Genomic DNA, 18,209 nt, shown 5'->3' with positions numbered 1-18,209 from the left:
TCTGGGATGTGCTGAGTGGACAGGACCTGCCCAGTGGCCTAGTGTCATGCATTCTTCATTTCCCCAGCACAGGGCCCCTTCCTGGCAAGTGTGTCCCCCTCCCCCAGAACCATTGCCTCTGGCTGTGACATGCCCCTTCACTTGGCCACTCACCGTAATCACCTTGTTTTCTAGATCTGCTCCTCCTGCCAAGCTGAACCCAAGACCAGCACCTTCCTCCTTGTGTAAGATGGTGACATGGATGCTGTCTAATTGCTGCAGGAGGAAATACATACATTCAAAAACACTTTACTTCAAGAGGATGAACAATTTAACATCAGACTGACATCAGACTGATTTGTTATCTCAAACCCCAGCTTGGCCAGCCTCCAAGTTACATCACCTCCTCAAACCTCAGTTTCCTCATCTGTAAAGAATGGACTCTTCAGGAGTCATGGGAAGCTTAGAAGAAAAAAAAATGTATGTAAAACAGCAAGCATAATTATTTTCCTCTCTCATTCACCCTGTCCACAGCCGGGCAGGGGGAGTGCCATGAAGTCAGCCAGAAATCAGCATATTGGACAGTGTGAGATGAAGTCAGGTTGTAGGACTTCAGGTAAAACAAAACAAAAAAAACAACAAAAAACAAAACAGGGGTCAGTGCTGTTCTGCAGGAATTGGTTGCTCCTTCTTCCCTTCTACTTCTCCATGGGTCACAGCTGCAGCGCTAAGGAAGCCCAGCTAACATCTTGCCCCAATGCACAGTGTGCAAGTGTGACACACACACACACACACATTACTACGGTACTTCCTAGCCTAGACGGGGACTCCCATGGAGCCAGGACACAGTCAGAGACTCCTATTCCAGTCTAGAGCAGGGGTCTCAAACTCAGATGCCTATAGGAGTCAGGCAGGTCCCTAAAATGAGCCAAATGGGCAGATGTGAGTGACAGGAACTGCAGAGCGCCAACGAGTACATCTGCTCAAAGGGTCAGCTCTACGTAGGCATACAGAGCTAGCGCTACCAGATCACTTCCCTAAAGTCCAGGTTTCAATTCAGGTTTTATCATATATAGAATTCAATATTTTTTTCATCACCACGCAGACCAAATGAAGTACACCTACAGGTTCCTGGGGCACCTGTTTGTACCTTGGCACTAAGGAGTAAACTTATGTCAAAGAATTCACTTGCTCAGCGTCACTAGAGCACCTGACTCGCAGCTGTCCCTATGATCCTAAGACTTGGAGCCCCTAAGACCCAAAGGCATGGAAGGATGAATGTACCTCACTGCACCCTCACCTCCAAGCCCCAACACTAGCCCAACTCTCTCAACTTTGACCCAAGTATCAGGTTACTTGCCTTGTAGAAGGCTCTTCTCATGTTAGAAAGCAAATACTCTCCCCAGAGCAGCTCAGGCAGGATGGCTCTTTGTGTTTTACACGCTCTGCCTCTGTTATTTCATTTGCACTGAGTAAGATCCTGGGGGATGATGGTCCCAGGTGACAAGTGAAAGCCACAGCGAAAGAATCTCAGCACAGCAGCACCTTGGGCTTATCAGACTCACCTACACTCTTGATGTGGAAATTGCAGCTATGAGGCCTCCTTGTATGGAAAACGAGAACCTCCTTATCCTCTCATCCTAGCCTGGATCATTCTAGTGCCAAAAGCCTGTGGAGGCCTGGGGCAGCACCTAGAGGGTGCAGGACCCATGAGCCTGAGCTCATTTGACTGCTGGCCCCAGCTCAGCCTGGCCACTTCCTCCCCACACCCCTTTGGGTCATGCTCAGAAAACATATGGGAAGTGAGACTTTCAGAATGACTTGACTGAAGTGTGGGGGACTTGTGAGCCCTGGGATCAGCCACCTCTCCATGCACAGTGGAAATAATGAAAGCTCCAGGTGAGAGCTCTTGTAACCCACATTGTTTACAATGGACAGCATCCCACAACAGACACATGCCAGGACAGCAGCACATGGAATGTGGAAACAGCACTGAACTTGAACTTGGAGATAGAGAGCCCAGGTTCTGTAACCTTGATTGAGCGTTACCTTTCTCATTTATAAAATGACAAAAGAAGATGCAAGAAGTCAATCTACTGAAAGTGGTTCACAAGCTAAAAGGCTCTCTTCAAATGGAAGGTCTTACTGTGGTCAAGTGCTACAGTGTCCCACCATCACAGGACGCAACCTGGGTCTGATGTGAGCAGGCTACTCAAGCTACTTCCCCTCTGGCCCAACTAAGGTGGCCGCACAGCCATAATAAGCCATTGGTTACTGCAGATGCTCACAAAGGAAACCTACCTTTAATGTTGCTTCATCCAGAACCTTCACCTCCTCGATGAGTTTTTTTAATTCTTCTGAGCTCAGCAGGGAGATAACGGACTGACCAGACTGAAGGGAACTGTGGTCCCCATCATCGTCTTCCTTGGCTTCCGTGAGACCCTCTGTATATTCTCTCAGCTCTGAAAGGCTTTCATAAGGAGAAACAACACACAGTATGAACAACAATATTAAAAAGAGGTAACAGTGATTGTATAATTACTATGTCCCAGGTGTGGTGCCAAGCACTTATATGCATATTATTTGATGCAACAAATCCATGAGTAGATACTAGCATACCTTCACTCTACAGATATTTCCCAGCACTGTAAGAATAATAAATAAAACTAATAAATGCAGAGCTACTTTGATCAGAGGGAAGACCAAGCCCCAGCCCTACAGCAGGGACCCTATGGCACGTCTGACATCCTCTCGGTTCTGCATAGAAGGTCTCATCCATCTCCTAATTTCAACTGACAAGGAATCTGAGGGTGAGCATGGAAAGAACCTGCTCATAGTCAGAATCAGTGCCTAAGCTGAGACTAGGACCCAGACATCCTAACTCCCTGACCAGGGAGTTGAACCCACGTGCAGAGTACAAGTGGATTCCATTGGGAGAGCAGTAAGAATTCCTGATGGATAATTTCCTGGCCTCATTCTGGTCTTTCTGAGTAACCGCAGGACATTTCAGATGTGCATCAACCTTCCAAATCTCCACAGGCGTACATCAGCCCTCATGAGCAATTCACCAGGGAGCCAGTCCCACCTCCTACCTCCCAGCCCTCCTGAAGCCAGATGTTGTGAAAACTCCTCCTTAATGTGAAAGGCAGAGGTGTAATACCTACAGACAGACACACACACACTCAGGCATCTGCACACACATGGAAAGAAAGAGGCAGAACAATAATCAATATTTCTGAGAATTTTTTAAATTATATATAGAATTATTTTTAAAAATAAAGATGAGAAAGAAAAAGATGAGAAAGGTAAAGAGAAACACCGGGTGTAGAAACTCACTTGAGCGAGAACCCCGTGTCCAAGGCAGATGTTTCAGCAGAACCATTTGCAGCTGAGTCTTCGTTGGATGATGATGTTGGAGATGCCCCTTCCTTGGGGATGCAGGGAGTCTGGGCACAGGAGATAGAAGACGGAAGGCACAGCAAGGATTTCATGACAGCCGATGACACTTGGCTGCTGATAGAATAGAGTTTGCTGGTCTTTTCGTCAAGTAGCTTCGTCTCACAGGACTGGGACCTGGTCAGGGGGAAGCTCCGTGCTCGCTGGCTAGGCATCTTGAGCACTGGGCCTTGAGATTCCTCAGTCTGTGTTGACAGCAGCCTTAGGAGCGGGTCCGGGCCAGGGGGGAGAGTTTTCTGATTGGGCTGCCGCCCTGGGGGAGGGGACTCAGACACACCTGGGTCTCTGGCCTCGGAGGCTGCAGGGGACCCCGAGGACAGTACTTGCTCAGGCTGCTGGGGCACAAGAGTGGGTGCAGCCCCTCGCCCCAAGAGTCCAGAAAACCGTCCTTCCTCATGCTTCCCAAGAGGTTTTGCTGCCTCCCCAGAGGAGGGCTGGAGGCTCAGTCTCTGGGCTCCTTTGTCAGGCAGTTGAGAGGAGCCAAAGGTTTCAAAGGAGCTGATTCTCTGCCTGATGGAGGAGGAGGAGGAGGAGGCCCGGATGTGTGATCCTAGGTGCTCCCTGGAAGCAGGTGCTGGCTGGGTGGACAAGGCAGGATCAGGGAGCCCTCTTGGGTCTGAAGCACGATTCCTCAAACCTTTCAAGCTTTGGCGAAACCAGGCTGGCTTGGGAGCCACAGGAGGACCTTTCTTCACAGTGCTGCTGTCTGCTGACTTGTAAACTTTGGGAGTGCCATTGGCGGTGTCCAGCTTTGGTGGGGTCCCATCTGGGTGGCCCTGTGTCCCATCTTCTTCATTCAGGCTGGCATTGGGCTGTAGAGGCATGTGGCCATGGCTCTCACTCATGATGGGGCTAAATAAGTTTTTGATGCAGTCAGAAATCCTAACCCAAGGGTCTTCGGCTGTGGTATCAAAGCTATAGTCCATCCGAGCCTGCCTCTTAAGCAGTGGGTGTTTTATCGGGGACGTTTGGGTCACTACAGTGCAGAAACAAGGCCAAAGCTGTGCATTACATCATACAGTGACTTTTCTTCCTAAATTCTAGTTTCCAAGCTGAATAGCAAGAAGGATTCAAGAGGAGGAGATTAGCAGAAGTGGGGGACACCCAGGTGGGTGAACTCCAGGTGCTATTACCTGACTGAGCTGCCAACAGGCAGGAGTGAAGAACCAGAAGTAGGAGTTAATCTCACAGTATCCTAGTGTTTTAGGCCTGGAAGGGTGCTCAGAGAATATCTGGGCCGACCTCTGGCATATTACATTTCAAGAAGGGTAAGGGGCCATCTGATGGCAGTGCTCAGGCGAGACCCTGTGTCTCCTGACTCTTGAAGTTCATGTCCTTTCTACTGCACTAAGGAGCCTCCAAGATACCATGTTAAATGCGTAAAAGCCAAAGCAGTTCTCTTGCCGTTTAAACTTTTAAGACAAAGGTCATGAGTTGGCAGCTGTTTGTGCTTTGACCTACCCGTGTCATTAAAAAGCAAGATGCCTGTGCACAGCTTCTGATGGGACCACTTCGGCTTCCCACAGCTCTTCACGCTCCCTCTCACCCAGCCAGCATTTCCCATGTATGTACCTGCCTGGCCCTGAAGCCGTGTGTTTGCTGCTCTGCCTATACACAGGTCATTGATCAGCTTGCTCTCGGCAAAGGAGTGTTTTCCCTCCCTCAAAAGCTGATGAAAAGGTTCCAGGTAGAAAGAAATCTGTGAAGTAGGATCCTCCACCTTGGCTACATACTGGAATCTGGAGGGCCCTGAAAAATACTGACGCCCACCCCTAGGTACTGACTGAAGATACCTGGGATGCAGCCTGGGTGTTGGGAATGTGATGAGCAGGGGATTGCAATGTGCAACCTGCTCTGTGCCAGCCAGGACCTCAGGCATGCTCTGGAGCACATAGGAGTCTTTCTCAGAAGCCAGCATTGAACCAGCATCATATCTGCATGGGTAGGGGAGAGTGTGTCCTGGCTCTCTTTCCCAGGGGCAGAGGGAGGCTGGCCTGTGTGCCTTGGGGGATGCTTGCTACTGGAACGCAACCCAGTTTAAGGAACTCTGATCCCTCCTGTCCCTTGTCTCAGTGCCAGGTTTCAAAAGAAGTGAATCATGGAGCATTACACCTTGATGATATCAAAGAGAAATTCTGCACAATCTAAGAGACTGGCCTTGGGCAAGTGAGCCCAGGCCTCCAGCCTGTTTCTGCATTTTTGAATGGCTTGGCTGTAAGGTGCTGTTGTGAGAATCAGGAGGCAGAGGTTCCACAGGCAAGCCCTTTGCAGATTGGAGTGACAACCTCCTGTCAGTTAAACACTGAGGCGTTTGCTTTTGCTAGTATGTTCCTCAATTAGGGTGACTAAGGGAGAGGAGCCTCCACCCACAGGGCCTCTGCTCTGGGTGAGATGTGCTAGATCTTTCCAAAATGTCCCTTAGCCCTCCAAAAGTCTTTCATGAGCTTTTCTGTAGTGTTTCTCAAACAGTCATATGTTTTATAGTCTATATGTTTATTTCCTGCCACTACTAGTTGCTCCTTGGAGGCAGGACCTGACTACCTGGTCTCATCCCTTTCTCTCTCTCCCCCCAGCATCTAGCACAGGGCCTCACGAAACCAGCATTCAATGTGTGCTTGCTGAATGCATCATATGCTTGGGGTCTGCGTGCTCTTCCACACATTGCTGATGAGTGAATCTGGGCTCAGAAAGGCAAAGTAGGTTGCTCAGAATCATACTAATGACAGACAGATCCAGGATTCCCTGACTTCAAGTCCTATGCTCTCTCTAGCAAGCAAATAAATATTCAAGTCAGGTCTTAGCATTGTCAGGTGTACCATGTGGACACACCCTTGCTATCCACCTCATGGAGGAGGTGACCACTGGCAGATGCTATTTATACTTTTCTGGCATTGCATTCTCTGACTCAGAAATCCTGAATGCAGCAGGACTGTTGCAACTGGAATGTTGGCACCCTAGAGGCAGCTGCCCAGGATGGCTGGGTGGGTGTGTCTTTGGACCTCTTCCAAGAGCTCCATCCTCCCAATTATCCAGAATGGCCTGCATTCCTGCTGCCACCCCCACAGCATCACCCGTCCACCCAGGAGGCTCCCCACCCTGGACAGCATCTCCACGGTGCTGCTGCCCAGCACCTGGAACCCTTGACTGTTGATCAGCCAGGTCCAGTGGTGATGTCAATGCAGAGCACTCTGATCCTCAGGCCAATTTGTGCTCTTATCTTATCCCTGCACCTTTTTTCAAAAGACCCTTCCTTTTGGAAGATCTCAATGAAAGCTTACCTGGGCTGGCTCTTCTCCACCCTGGCTCGCCCTCTGTGGAGGACTTAGTCTGTGGGCCGATACCAGGTCCTGAGCAGCCGGCAGAGGCACTAGGGCTTCTCCCTGCTGTGTCTTCCTGTGGTAGCAGCAGTGGCAGCAGCTCTCTGGCTTCCTGTGGTGTAAACAGGAAGCGAGACCATGTCAAAACGGTAGCCTCAAGCTGTGAGAAGGCGAGACACGCTTTGATTGGGACGGAAAAACGGATATTGAGCTGCTTTCAATGAGAAGTTCATCAGCAGCCATGTAAAGAGGATTCTTTTCTCCTTGGTGCTGACATGGCAGAGCCAGCACCTCCTAGACATGCACAGCATCCCTTGACTTCCAGCAACCTGGTATCCAGGTCATGGGCTCATACTGTTGACATACTTGAAGACCCTGGCTCTTTGTGATAGGAACAAAAGGCTTTGAGTGTGGAGGGACTGGCATTGCTTCAGTTACAACTGCATCCTGGTGAACTACCCACCCCAGGAGGGTATAGGGCAGCGTAGAAACAAGGCAGCAAAAAACCTGGCAGCTAGTGTTCCCTAAGGTTAGAGCACTCAGGAAAATGCTTGTCAATTGCTGTCACTTGTTAAGCACTCTTCAAATATTTAGTAAGTGTTCTGCAAAAGATGACAGATACTCAGCACCTGTGCCATTGCTCCCCTCTGTGGCACCTAGGGTGACATCCCTCAATCTGTTGCAGAATTGTTTCCACCACTGAGCCTGGATGCAGCCTTGGGGGTCCTCCCAAAACAGCCTAGGGACAAGATGAACCAGGCTCTGAATAGCTATGCAATACTTGAAGAGTTTGGATTATCACACAGTGTGCTTAAGGTACTGTCAGGGCCCAGAGGAAACAAGAGAGACTAGTTCCATCCCAGAGGTGGAGAAGGCTTCCTAGAGAAGTGCTTTCTGTCTGCTTCATAAACAGAGTAAGAATTTTGCAGGCAGAGAGGCAGAAAAATAGTGTTCCAGAGACATAGCCCAACCAAACATAATACCCATCTGGAAAAAAAAGATTGGGAAAGCAGACATCATCAAAATGATGCCACCTGTATTTGATTGTCTGCAAGAGAAATGCTTTGCTATACTGCGGTGGCCTCCACGTCCGGTTCATTCCAGATTTGTGTAATGATGGGCCATTTGACATGGCTGCAGGCTTCCTTCCAGAGAGGAAGGAAAGAGGAAGGAACAAATGCATCCTTTGGGACTAAAAAAGAAATGGCAAATATCCATGACCTGAAATTTAAGATCTACATTGACAATAAACATTTTGGAGGAAGGAAAGGTCTACAAAAGCTAGAAATGTATTCACAGAGCATTGCCTCAGCTCGAGTTCCCTACTGTAGAACTGAGCTTTAGGAGAGCATTATGAAATATTGAGAGATCAACCAATTTCAAAGGAATCATTGAGCTTCTCAAACTAGCCCTTAAAAAAAGTAAGGCTGAGTCATGGCATTAGAAGCTCCAAATATTGGCCTGATGATCTCTAAGACTCTTGTCCACAAGAGAAATGACATGGGGATGAAATTTAATTTCACCCAGTTGGGAGCTCTGTAAGTTGACACCTGTTGACATTCATGAATTGTTAGCTCTTTTACAGGCAGCCACATGTGATACCGACTGCAGTCACTGCAGCTTTACATCTTAGAACAGCACAAATGTGTTTTGTCTTTTCATCAACACATCTAATATTGCATCCTCTTCATGGGAGACTTCAGAATTAGCCCCTGAAATAAATTTGATTTTACACAAATTTTTCTCTTACTAGTGTTTCCTGGAACCGTGCTTGGTGGATGAGGGAGGGAGAAGAGAAAGAAGGAAAGAGGGAGAGAGCGGATTCAGCATAGAGGGGAGAAAGTACGTTTTTGTTTGGTTTTTTTGTTTGTTTTCTAAGAAAGGATTCTTCGAAAATCCTGTTGTGTGTTGCAAGTTTTTTTAAGCACGGGTGAGAGTTTAGGCTGATTTTCTATAAGAGGGATGTTAGTTTTTTGTTGAAGAAAATATCCCAAAGTTCATATTGGTTGTGAGAGTTAGGTCCCCTTGAATTAGAGTAGGTGGGAAAGATTTGGGGGTCATCCATAGCAGCTTGACAACAGTCTTGGGACCCTGTAGAGAAAAGACTGCAGGGAGGGAAAAGTGGGAGGGTGAGACAGTGGACACTGTGGCCACGGAAGAAAACATCCAGTGAGAAATCCCCAGGAACGGTCAAGGAAATTTTGAGAGTGACCTCAAGCAAATTGCTTCCTGTTTTTTATTGCGTGCTATGATCCTTTCTCTGTGACACCCCCCCACTCCCAGTGCCCAATAAAAGTATGTCGTGCTGATTGCTTTTATGGAAATGTTTGTGGGAGAAGGATCTGCTGGCCACGTGGGACAGACCAGAGCAGACAGAGGAGGGCAGCTGCAGAACGGCCTTGTCTCCAGGAGATGGTGCTGTTGGGGGGCAGGTACAGGAGGGAGCCCTGTATTCTGCTGAGGCACACAGGGCATGAAAGATGACCTGTGGGGAAGTTCCTTGCCTGGGCTTCCCTGAGGACACCCCAGTTCCTTCTCCAGACACCTTACTTGGGAATATTCCCTGACCCTATGTGGCTCTGCCAAGGGCATCACTGGGACAGACCTGCTGCGGCAACTGCACTCCTTTTCTGGGCCTCCAGGAGGAAGGCAAAATGACTGGCTTCTCAGCTGGCTGCTCCTGATTTGCCCTTCTGGACTCATAGGTCTCAGGCCCAAGGGAAAATGAAATATGGGCTTAAAAGAGGGGGTGGGAGAACAGATCCATCTGAGAACTCCATCATGTGTTGCTAACCAGCCACATCCTGCCAGCGCTCTGCAAAACTGCACTTCCTTTTTAGTAACCTGGCTTCCTCCTCCCTCCTTCACTTTCACCCCTCCTACTCAACATCCCGTCTCCACCACTACCCCTCCTGAAGCTTGCCAACCCTCACTGTAGATTGTTTTAGGGGATTTCCAGAGGCCCCCTCCCACCTGCCCACGGTGTGCTTAAGGGAAGGGCCAGGGCCCCTGCAGGGCCATTCCGTGATGGGGGAGGCAGCTTCTGGGTAAGGATGGGAAACTCAGCATTGCATAGTGGGTAACCGTGACCCACTAGCAATGTGAACTTGAGTGAGTTTCTCAGTTCCCTCTTTGCACAACTGGGACTCTCACCATCAGGTGGTTGTAAGATTTAATTGACACAATGTACATGAAAGTACTCAGTGTGGTTAGCCTGCGCATAAAATGGTTCTAGACACAGCAGCTGTCTGTCAGTCAGTCTGCCTTTTATGCAAGGGGTGGAAAGGAGGGCTTTAAGGGGCCTGATGGGGAAAGATCATGGCAATGAATGCTAATATGCCTGAGATGCTGTCAGGTACTTGCCTTAAGTGGTTACCTTTAATCCTCACAATAGCCCTTGGAAGGAGCCACTACATGCAGCCCCAATTAACAGATTGGTGGGGTCTCCCCAAGGATCCACGCCTAAGGAAGTGAGGAGGCAAAGATAACTGGGAAAGAAATAGGAGCCAGTTTCTCAAAACCATACCAGTCCACTCACTTACGAAGCAGGGTAAGCAGCTCTTGTCCCTTTTTAGTTGTTTTTTTGTTTGTTTGTTTTGTTTTGTTTTGAGACAGAGTCTTGCCCTGTCGCCCAGACTGGAGTGCAGTGGCACGTTCTTGGCTTACTGCAACCTCCGCCTCCCGGGTTTAAGCAATTCCCTGCCTCAGCCTCCTGCGTAGCTGGGATTACAGGCACCTGCCACCATACCCGGCTAATTTTTGTATTGTTAGTAGAGACAGGGTTTCACCATCTTGGCCAGGCTGGTCTTGAACTCCTGAGCTCATGATCCACCCGGCTCAGCCTCCCAAAGTGCTGGGATTACAGGCATGAGCCACCGTGCCAGGCCCCTTTTTAGTTATTTAAGCCACTATTCTCCCTACAAGCAGGACACTCAAAGATCCACATGCAAAGACTGAGACCCTGCAGGGGCCCTGGTATTTTTCCTTCATGGTGAGTGAAAAATGACACAAGAAAGGAACCTTAAATTCCAGTGTGTTATGGGTGGGAACCCAGATGCCAGCAAGCAGGACTGGGACTTCAATTATCTGTCAACCTTCAAACCCATCTTTTCATGGTCAGTCCTCAGCTGAGTCCTAAGCAACAGTTTCTCTCTGGTGGAGCAGGAGAAACTTTCATTCTGGCCCTGCTAACACTAACTTGCTAATTTGCCCATGCTCAAGATTTGAGTCTGGTCCTGGAAACACTCAACCTGTGGACCCATCCTCTTACCTGGCCACAGGTGGGTGGGGTGTGCCCAGAAGAGCATGAGGAGTTCTCTCTCTCTTCCAGACTCTTCTGAGGGTCACTGTCACTTTTAAAGTATTTTCTGGGTGGAGGCTTGGGCTTGGAGGACGTAGGCTTTCTCACCAAAATCTCAAAGGGTTTCTTCAGTCTCAGCGGCGGGTGGCTGTCCCGGCTCTCTGGGAGGGGTGGGCTCTCCTGGGGCAGCCTGGAGGATGCTATAGAAAGCACCACTGGCTCCCGTGCCAGAGGCAAGCTGGGGCTGTGTGTGCTGATGTCCACGTCAGAGGATGGCTTCTCAGCACTGCCACTCCCAGGACTTCCCCCTGGGGACCCAGACATGTAGCTGCTGTCACTGCTGGAGCGGATCATGACCTTCTGAGCCCTGCGATGCGGGGGTGCTGAGTTCTTCTCTCGTTCCTTCTCCAAGGTGGGCCGCCCGTGCCAACTGCTTTCCAGCCTTTTGACACCTGTGTGGGAAGCACAAGGGAATCTTCACAGCTGAGCTTCAGAAAACAGAAACACCCCCTGGCCTCGCCTGTGACTGCCACGGGCAGCACACTGCACATCGGCCATCTGCTTCTTATCTGAAGTCGCTGTGGATCTGGAGTATGGCAGTCTTGGTGTTGGTCCCTGGCGAGCTGTATGACTTTGGGTTGGGAAAATCATTCAAGCTTTCTGAGCCTATGACTGACGTATATGGAGATATGCCACCCAGATCACCCATCGAGGAAGGGCTTGGTGTCCCAGCTGTGGGGAGTGCTGCTGGCAGACTACTTTCAGCTGTGGGTCCCTCCAGGGGCTGCCACAGCTGCAGACAGCTGTCTTGTCCAAGGGGGCAGCCCATCTCCAGGGACTGCTGGAGATAGGGTTACAGAGGCCCAGCTATGTTGGCCAACGTAGGACAACTCTAATGGGGACTTTGGCTGCAGAGCTCCAGGGCTTGGCTGAAGCTGTTGGGTGTGCACCTCAGCTCCATCCTCCCTCTGTCTACCCTGCCTGCTCCCCTCCCTGCCACAGGTAGTGATCCCCAGGACACTGCCTGCAGACCAAACTCCATCTCAGAGTTAGCTTCCTGGGGGACCCAACTCCATTTCTGCATCTGTAAAATGAGGATGATAATTTTAAAGCCACTGGGGTTATTTTGAGGCTCAATAACAAAGACAGAGAAACTACCTGTCAAGGCACTTTGAATCTTACACGAAGAAGTCACTATTTCTTTCCAGTTGAGGGTGAGGTGAGGGCAGAAAGCCGCTATTTCTTAGCCACTGCACCTTCCTCCCTCCCTCCCCATTAGCCCTTCTTCCTGGTTCTCAGTACCCCCTACCCTAGTTTCCAGCACTAGGGCTACCCACATATCCTTGAGAGGCCCTTCTCTCTAGTGGTAAGCTGTCAAGGGTGCCCCTTTCCTAAAATCACAGCTTGAAGGGGTGGGAGAGGATTGAAATCTAGTCTCTTGCTCAAATTCCAGCTCATTCTGAGAGACCAAGAAAGCCAGAGGAGCCCCATGAGAGACAACCAAGGCCAGCCAAGCTCCTAACTCACTTTCTCTTTAAATAAAAAGTTTTTTTTCCTGATCATGAAATAATGCATCCTCCTTAGAGAAAACTCAGCCACAAAGAGGAAGGAATGAAAGTAAAAATTCACTTCACCTGTGTTCCTATCAGCCAGAAATAACTACTGTCAAAATTTTGGTGAGTTTCTCTGTCATGCTTTCCAGAGCATATATGCATGTTGGGTGGGTAGAAATAATAAACCAGAGCTGAAATAAACTGTGTTCTGTTCTTTTCTCTGAACATTTCCCCAGATCATTTAATTTCTTGTCAATATCAGTGCCAATGGTTGCATGTTGTTCTTTCATAAGGATGTTCCATGGTAGACGTGATTAATGCCCAATGGCTAGGCATGGGAGTCAAGCCAGCTGGATTTCCATTCCAGAGCCTCTGTGCTCTAGTGGTATGACTTTGAGTAAGAGAGTCTCTGAGGGCCTCACTTTTTCTTATAAAATTTGCATAAAAATTATGTGTGAATGCATGAATTAGCATAGTCTCTGATTTATTATAAGAATTATAAGAATTAAATAAATGTCAGAATTATATTCCCAAATGTTAGTTTTTCTAATATTCTATTATTATAAACTAGGGGCTGCAAACTCAAATGCCTACAGGGGCTATTGTGTGAATGGCAACTTGGTACAGGATAAAGGGAATGGTGGAGACCATAGGGAGCTGGAGAGAGCCTGGCACATTTATAGCAATTTAAATTCAGATGCTTTTAAAATCTTGTGTCTTCCAAACAAAGCAAAAATATAAGCTAAATTTAGCTGGTGGGCTGCTAGTTTTCAGCCTTTGTCTACATACTATTCTGGTCTATGGTAAATGCTGTTACTATTCCTTGGATAGAGGATGAGTTAATGGATAAATCCTAAACTTTCTAAGAAGGCAAAGATATTTTACATCAAAGTTCACCATTTGTCTTACCTTCCAGACTCCACTGATGCCTCTCCTTTCCAAACTTGGTGTTTTCCACAGCCTGGGCCACAGCTTCTTTGAGTTGCTGTTCAGAGACCTAGAAAATATCAGTCATCTCCTCAAACAAACAGTAGAAGCTCCTGCATCAGGCTCCCAGCCCCGTACCAGCTCCAAAGCTGGGCCACTGGACTCTAAATTATTTTCCTTTCAACCCACTCTGCAAATAGCTGATGAATTCCATTTCCAGAAATACCCCGGGAATCAATGGTTCCTCAGTATCTTCTAGATAAAGTCCAAAGTCTATCAATGCAGGGGTTCCCAAGGAGGCCCCCTCAACTCTCCAACCTTCTCCCCACTACTTGCTGGAAAATTCTAGGCAAAGTTACCACTTCATAGGTTATCTCTATGAGCTAGTCCATTCTTGGCAATGCTGTCATGACATCATCATTATCAACAATATCGTAATCATCACAATCACTATTATACTGTCTGAGCTGTGACTCACAGTTTATTATCACTTTGGAGTAATAGTTAAGAGCATGAGTCTTAGAGTCAAAAAGGCTTGTGTTCTAGTCCCGGTTCCTCTGCTGTCTAGGTGTTAACACCTAGACAAGTTACTTAACCTCCTGAGCCTCCATTTCTTCCTTCTGTAAAATAATAACAATAATAAAACCCACTTCAAAATGAGGACAGGTTTTTTAAAAATAAATTATTTGACATCAAAAGTACAGGAAACAAAAAAAATAGATAAATTGGACTATGTAAAAATCAAAAACTTCTGTGCATCAAAAGGACATCATCAACAGATTGAAAAGGCAACTCATAGAATTGGAGAAAATATTTGCAAATCATATTTCAGATAAATAGTTGAGTTGCAGATTATATAAAGAACTCCTACAACTCAGCAACAACAACAACAACAAAACAACCTGATTAAAAACTGGGCACAGAACCTGATTAGACATTTCTTCAAAGAAGATATACAAACAGCCAAAAAGCAAATGAAAAAGTGCTCAACATCACTAATGATTAGGTAAATGCAAATCACAACCACACTGAGTTACCACCTCACACACATTAGGACATTAGGATGGCTACTATAAACAAAAAGAAAAGAGGCTGGTCATGGTAGCTCATGCTTCTAATCCCAGCACTCTGGGAGGCTGAGGCAGGCAGATCACTTGAGGTCAGGAGTTCGAGACCAGGCTGACCAACATGGTGAAAGCCCATCTCTACTAAAAATACAAAAATTAGCCTGTGCAGTGGTACACACCTGTAATCCCTGCTACTAGGGAGGCTGAGGTGGGAGAATCACTTGAACCCAGTGCAGTGAGCCAAGATCGTGCCACTGCGCTAGAGCCTGGGTGACAGAGTGAGACTCAGTCTCAAAAAACGAAAAGAAAATAACAAAGTATTGGCAAGGATATGGAGAAATCGGGACCCTTGGGCTCTGTTGATAAGAATGTAAAATGGTGTAGCCACTGTGGAAAATAGTTTGAAGGCTCCTCAAAAACTTAAAAATAGAATTACCATATGACCCAGAAATTCCACTTCTGGGTATATACCCTAAAAGAAGGTAAGTCAGTATCTCAGAGGAATCTGTACTCCACGTTCATTGTAGCATTATTCACAACAGTCAAAAGGTGGAAACAACCCAAGTACCCAAAAACAGATGATAAACAGCATGTGATACACACACACGCACACACACACATACACACATACACACACTAGAAGATTATTCGACCTTAAAAAGGAAGGAAATTCTGGCCCGTGCTACAACATAAATGAACCTTGAGGACATTACGCAAAGTCAAATAAGCCAGACACAAAAGGACCCATTTTATATGATTCCACTTCGATGAACGTAGAGTAGTCAAAATCACAGAGACAGAAAGTAAAATGGTGGTTCCCAGGACTTGCTGGTAGGAGAACATAGGGGCTTGTTTAACTGGTAGAGTTTAAATTCTGAAAGATGGAAAGAGTTCTGGAGACAGATGGTGGCAATGGTTGCACAACGAGAATGTCCTTAATGCCACTGAACTGTACACTTAAAAAATGGTTAAGATGGTAAATTTTATGTTATGTGTATTTTACCACAATAAACAACAATAAATAAATCACTTAAAGTCTGGGGCACAATGCCTGGCAGATGGTAAACTCTTAATAGAGGAGAGTTACCATCCACAACAGTCCTGTAAGGTAAAGACCACTCCCCTATGTCAGAGTTGAGGAACCAGAGGCTCTTGGAGGTTAGATGAGTTGCCCAAATTAACCATAAGCAAGCAGCAGACTGGACACATGCCAGGCATTCTGCTGCTGGGCCTGGCTCTCTTCTCTCTGCCCTATGCCTGTGCCCCTGGATCTCCACTGCCTAGGGTGTCTTTGTCTTTCTGCTGCTCTAAACCTTACCTGTCCTTTCTGGCCTGGCTCCCTTATCTGAGCAGCTGGAACTCCAGCTCCCTCACTCTCAAGGCCCTCACCTCTGTGGCCTCTGTGTGTGTGTCCCATCTCTCTGGGAGAATGCACATTCCTTAAGCCCAGGGCTACAGCATTTGCCCACAACCTGACCCCTACTCCACTGATTCTCTGCCGTAGTCCTAAAAGCAGCAAGAGGAAATGACAAATTAATTGGGACCTCTTTCTTTTCTTGTATTGTCCAGAGATTTAGGCCAATTATTTGTTTGCCTTAATTAAGAAGTTTGCTTGTCTCTGATTGTGTTTAGCCCCAGTGTGCAATCCACAGAATGGGGCTGGGTTTGAATTCCACCACACCATTATATATTGATTTTCCTCATTACTCCACTCTGTCCAAGTGTCACCGGGAGTTTGGGAGTCAGTGAGTTCAAAGCACAGGCTTTGCTGGATTTAAATCTTAGCTTCTTTACTTAGTAGCTTCACCATTGGGAAACTTATTTGTCCTTTCTAAGCCTCAGTTTCCTCATCTGTGAGTTGGGGGGAAATATCACACTGATTTCAGGAGGCTGCACAACAACTAAATGCAGTTGTGTGGGTCACATCTTTGGAAAACATGCCTGGTGCATACTAAGATTAAATAATTCTTTGTGGTGATTATTCCAGGTTCCCCAGAGCTCTCACCAACAGCAGGGATTCAACCCCCAAGTCTAGCTCCAGCCTGGGTTCCTGTTATAGTTGCTATCAGCCCTAAGTCTAACTTGCCTACTGGGCATCTTTACCTGAACACCCCATGGTACCTCCACCTCACTATGTCCCACACTAAGATCATGCTCTTCTCTCCCTCCCAAGCCTGCTACCTTCTCCTCTTCTCTCTTCTGGTGGAAGACCATTGCTCAGTCTTCCAATCTAAAAATATTCGAGATATCTTCGGTTCCTCCCTCTCTTACCCCAGAGCCACTTGCCCAGCAGCTCTTGTTGAGTCTTCCCAAGCATTGCCTCATGTTGCCTGATATGGTTTGTCTGTGTCCCTACCCAAATCTTATCTTGAGTTTTAGCTCCCATAATTCCCACATGTTGTGGGAGGGACCTGGTGGGAGATAATTGAGTCACAGGGGCAGTTTCCCCCATTCTGTTCTCATGATAGTGAATAAGTCTCACAAGATCTGACGATTTTATAAGGGGTTTCCCCTTTCACTTGGCTCTTATTCTCTCTTGTCTGACACCATGTAAGACATGCCCTTCACCTTCTGCCGTGATTGTGAGGCCTCCCCAGCCACATGGAACTGTAAGTCTATTAAATCTCTTTTTCTTTATAAATTACCCAGTCTCAGGTATGTGTCTATCAACAGCGGGAGAACAGACTAATACATTGCCCCTTCTCTTTTCTCTTCTCATGGCTGCTGTGTAGTTCAGGCTCTCACCATCAGCTTCCTTCCTCTTACAAACCCCACACTCCGCCCACTCTATCCTGTCTTCTACAGTGCAATCAAAGGTTTAAAAATTAAAATATGAACATGCTCCTTCTACAGCTCCAGACCTCCCATAGCTCCTCACTATGTAGAATAAAATGCAAACTCTTTAGTATCCTGTTGAAAGCCCTCTGCAGTGTAACCCCAATGCCCTGCCAACATCTGTTCTCAGTCACTCTTACCTAGTACCCTACATTCCAGCCCCACAGAACCCACTCCTCTCCTTCCATGTCAGGTCCCTTTTTGACTCTGTGACATTGAATTTTGTGTTCCCACTGCCTGGAATGATCTTCCTTATATTCTCTGCCTGGAGAAAACTAACCTCTGGTATTTTTTTACTTTATCAACCATTCCCTGCTACATTCCTGTATTCTCATAGGACTTACCATCTCTGTTTTGCAATTATTTGTATGTCAGGCTCTTTATTGATACCGTGAGCTTCTGCAGGGCAGGACTGTGTGCTATGAACTTGCCTCTGTATCTTCAGTACCTACCTCCAGACATTCCCACAGTGGGTACCTACTAGATGCATAAATGAATAAATCTCTTGGTCTACTAGCTGGGACCCTGGGTCTCTATTTTCCTGCCCCAGAGCTTATAACTCAGCTGTAAGAGCTTCCCTAAGTTAATGTCAATTGCCTCTGATATCTAGGAGTTTGTTAGTGGACCTCTGCTGCAGACAATTCTTACTACAGAAACTTGGAAGGGATTCTTGGGAATTCAGGTACAAACCCAGCCAGCAACATCTCTGTTTTCATCTATTTCTTGTTCCAATTTTGGTACTGAACGAGTGAGCCTGAGAAGAAGAGGATAACCC

General features: G+C 47.2%; 1 protein-coding gene across 11 annotated transcripts in view; it reads right to left on the bottom strand.

Moving 5' to 3' along the window:
- IL16 (interleukin 16) overlaps positions 1–18,209 on the bottom strand; it is a 147,112-nt gene that overhangs the window by 6,056 nt on the left and 122,847 nt on the right. For 10 of the 11 annotated variants that reach the window (XM_063793970.1, NM_001194930.2, XM_016927014.4 and 7 more), the window contains 6 exon segments: positions 13,515–13,602; positions 11,023–11,504; positions 6,714–6,864; positions 3,316–4,411; positions 2,281–2,449; positions 154–255 (listed from right to left, as the gene is read on the bottom strand). In XM_063793970.1, the coding sequence (XP_063650040.1) occupies positions 154–255; positions 2,281–2,449; positions 3,316–4,411; positions 6,714–6,864; positions 11,023–11,504; positions 13,515–13,602 (2,088 nt within the window). 11 annotated transcript variants of the gene reach the window in all.

This window comes from Pan troglodytes, chromosome 16, assembly GCF_028858775.2.
Source record: "Pan troglodytes isolate AG18354 chromosome 16, NHGRI_mPanTro3-v2.0_pri, whole genome shotgun sequence".
NCBI classification, from domain to species: Eukaryota; Metazoa; Chordata; class Mammalia; order Primates; family Hominidae; genus Pan; species Pan troglodytes.
The sequence above is the reverse complement of the archived record's forward strand: the minus strand, read 5'-3'. Positions and strand labels throughout refer to the sequence as shown.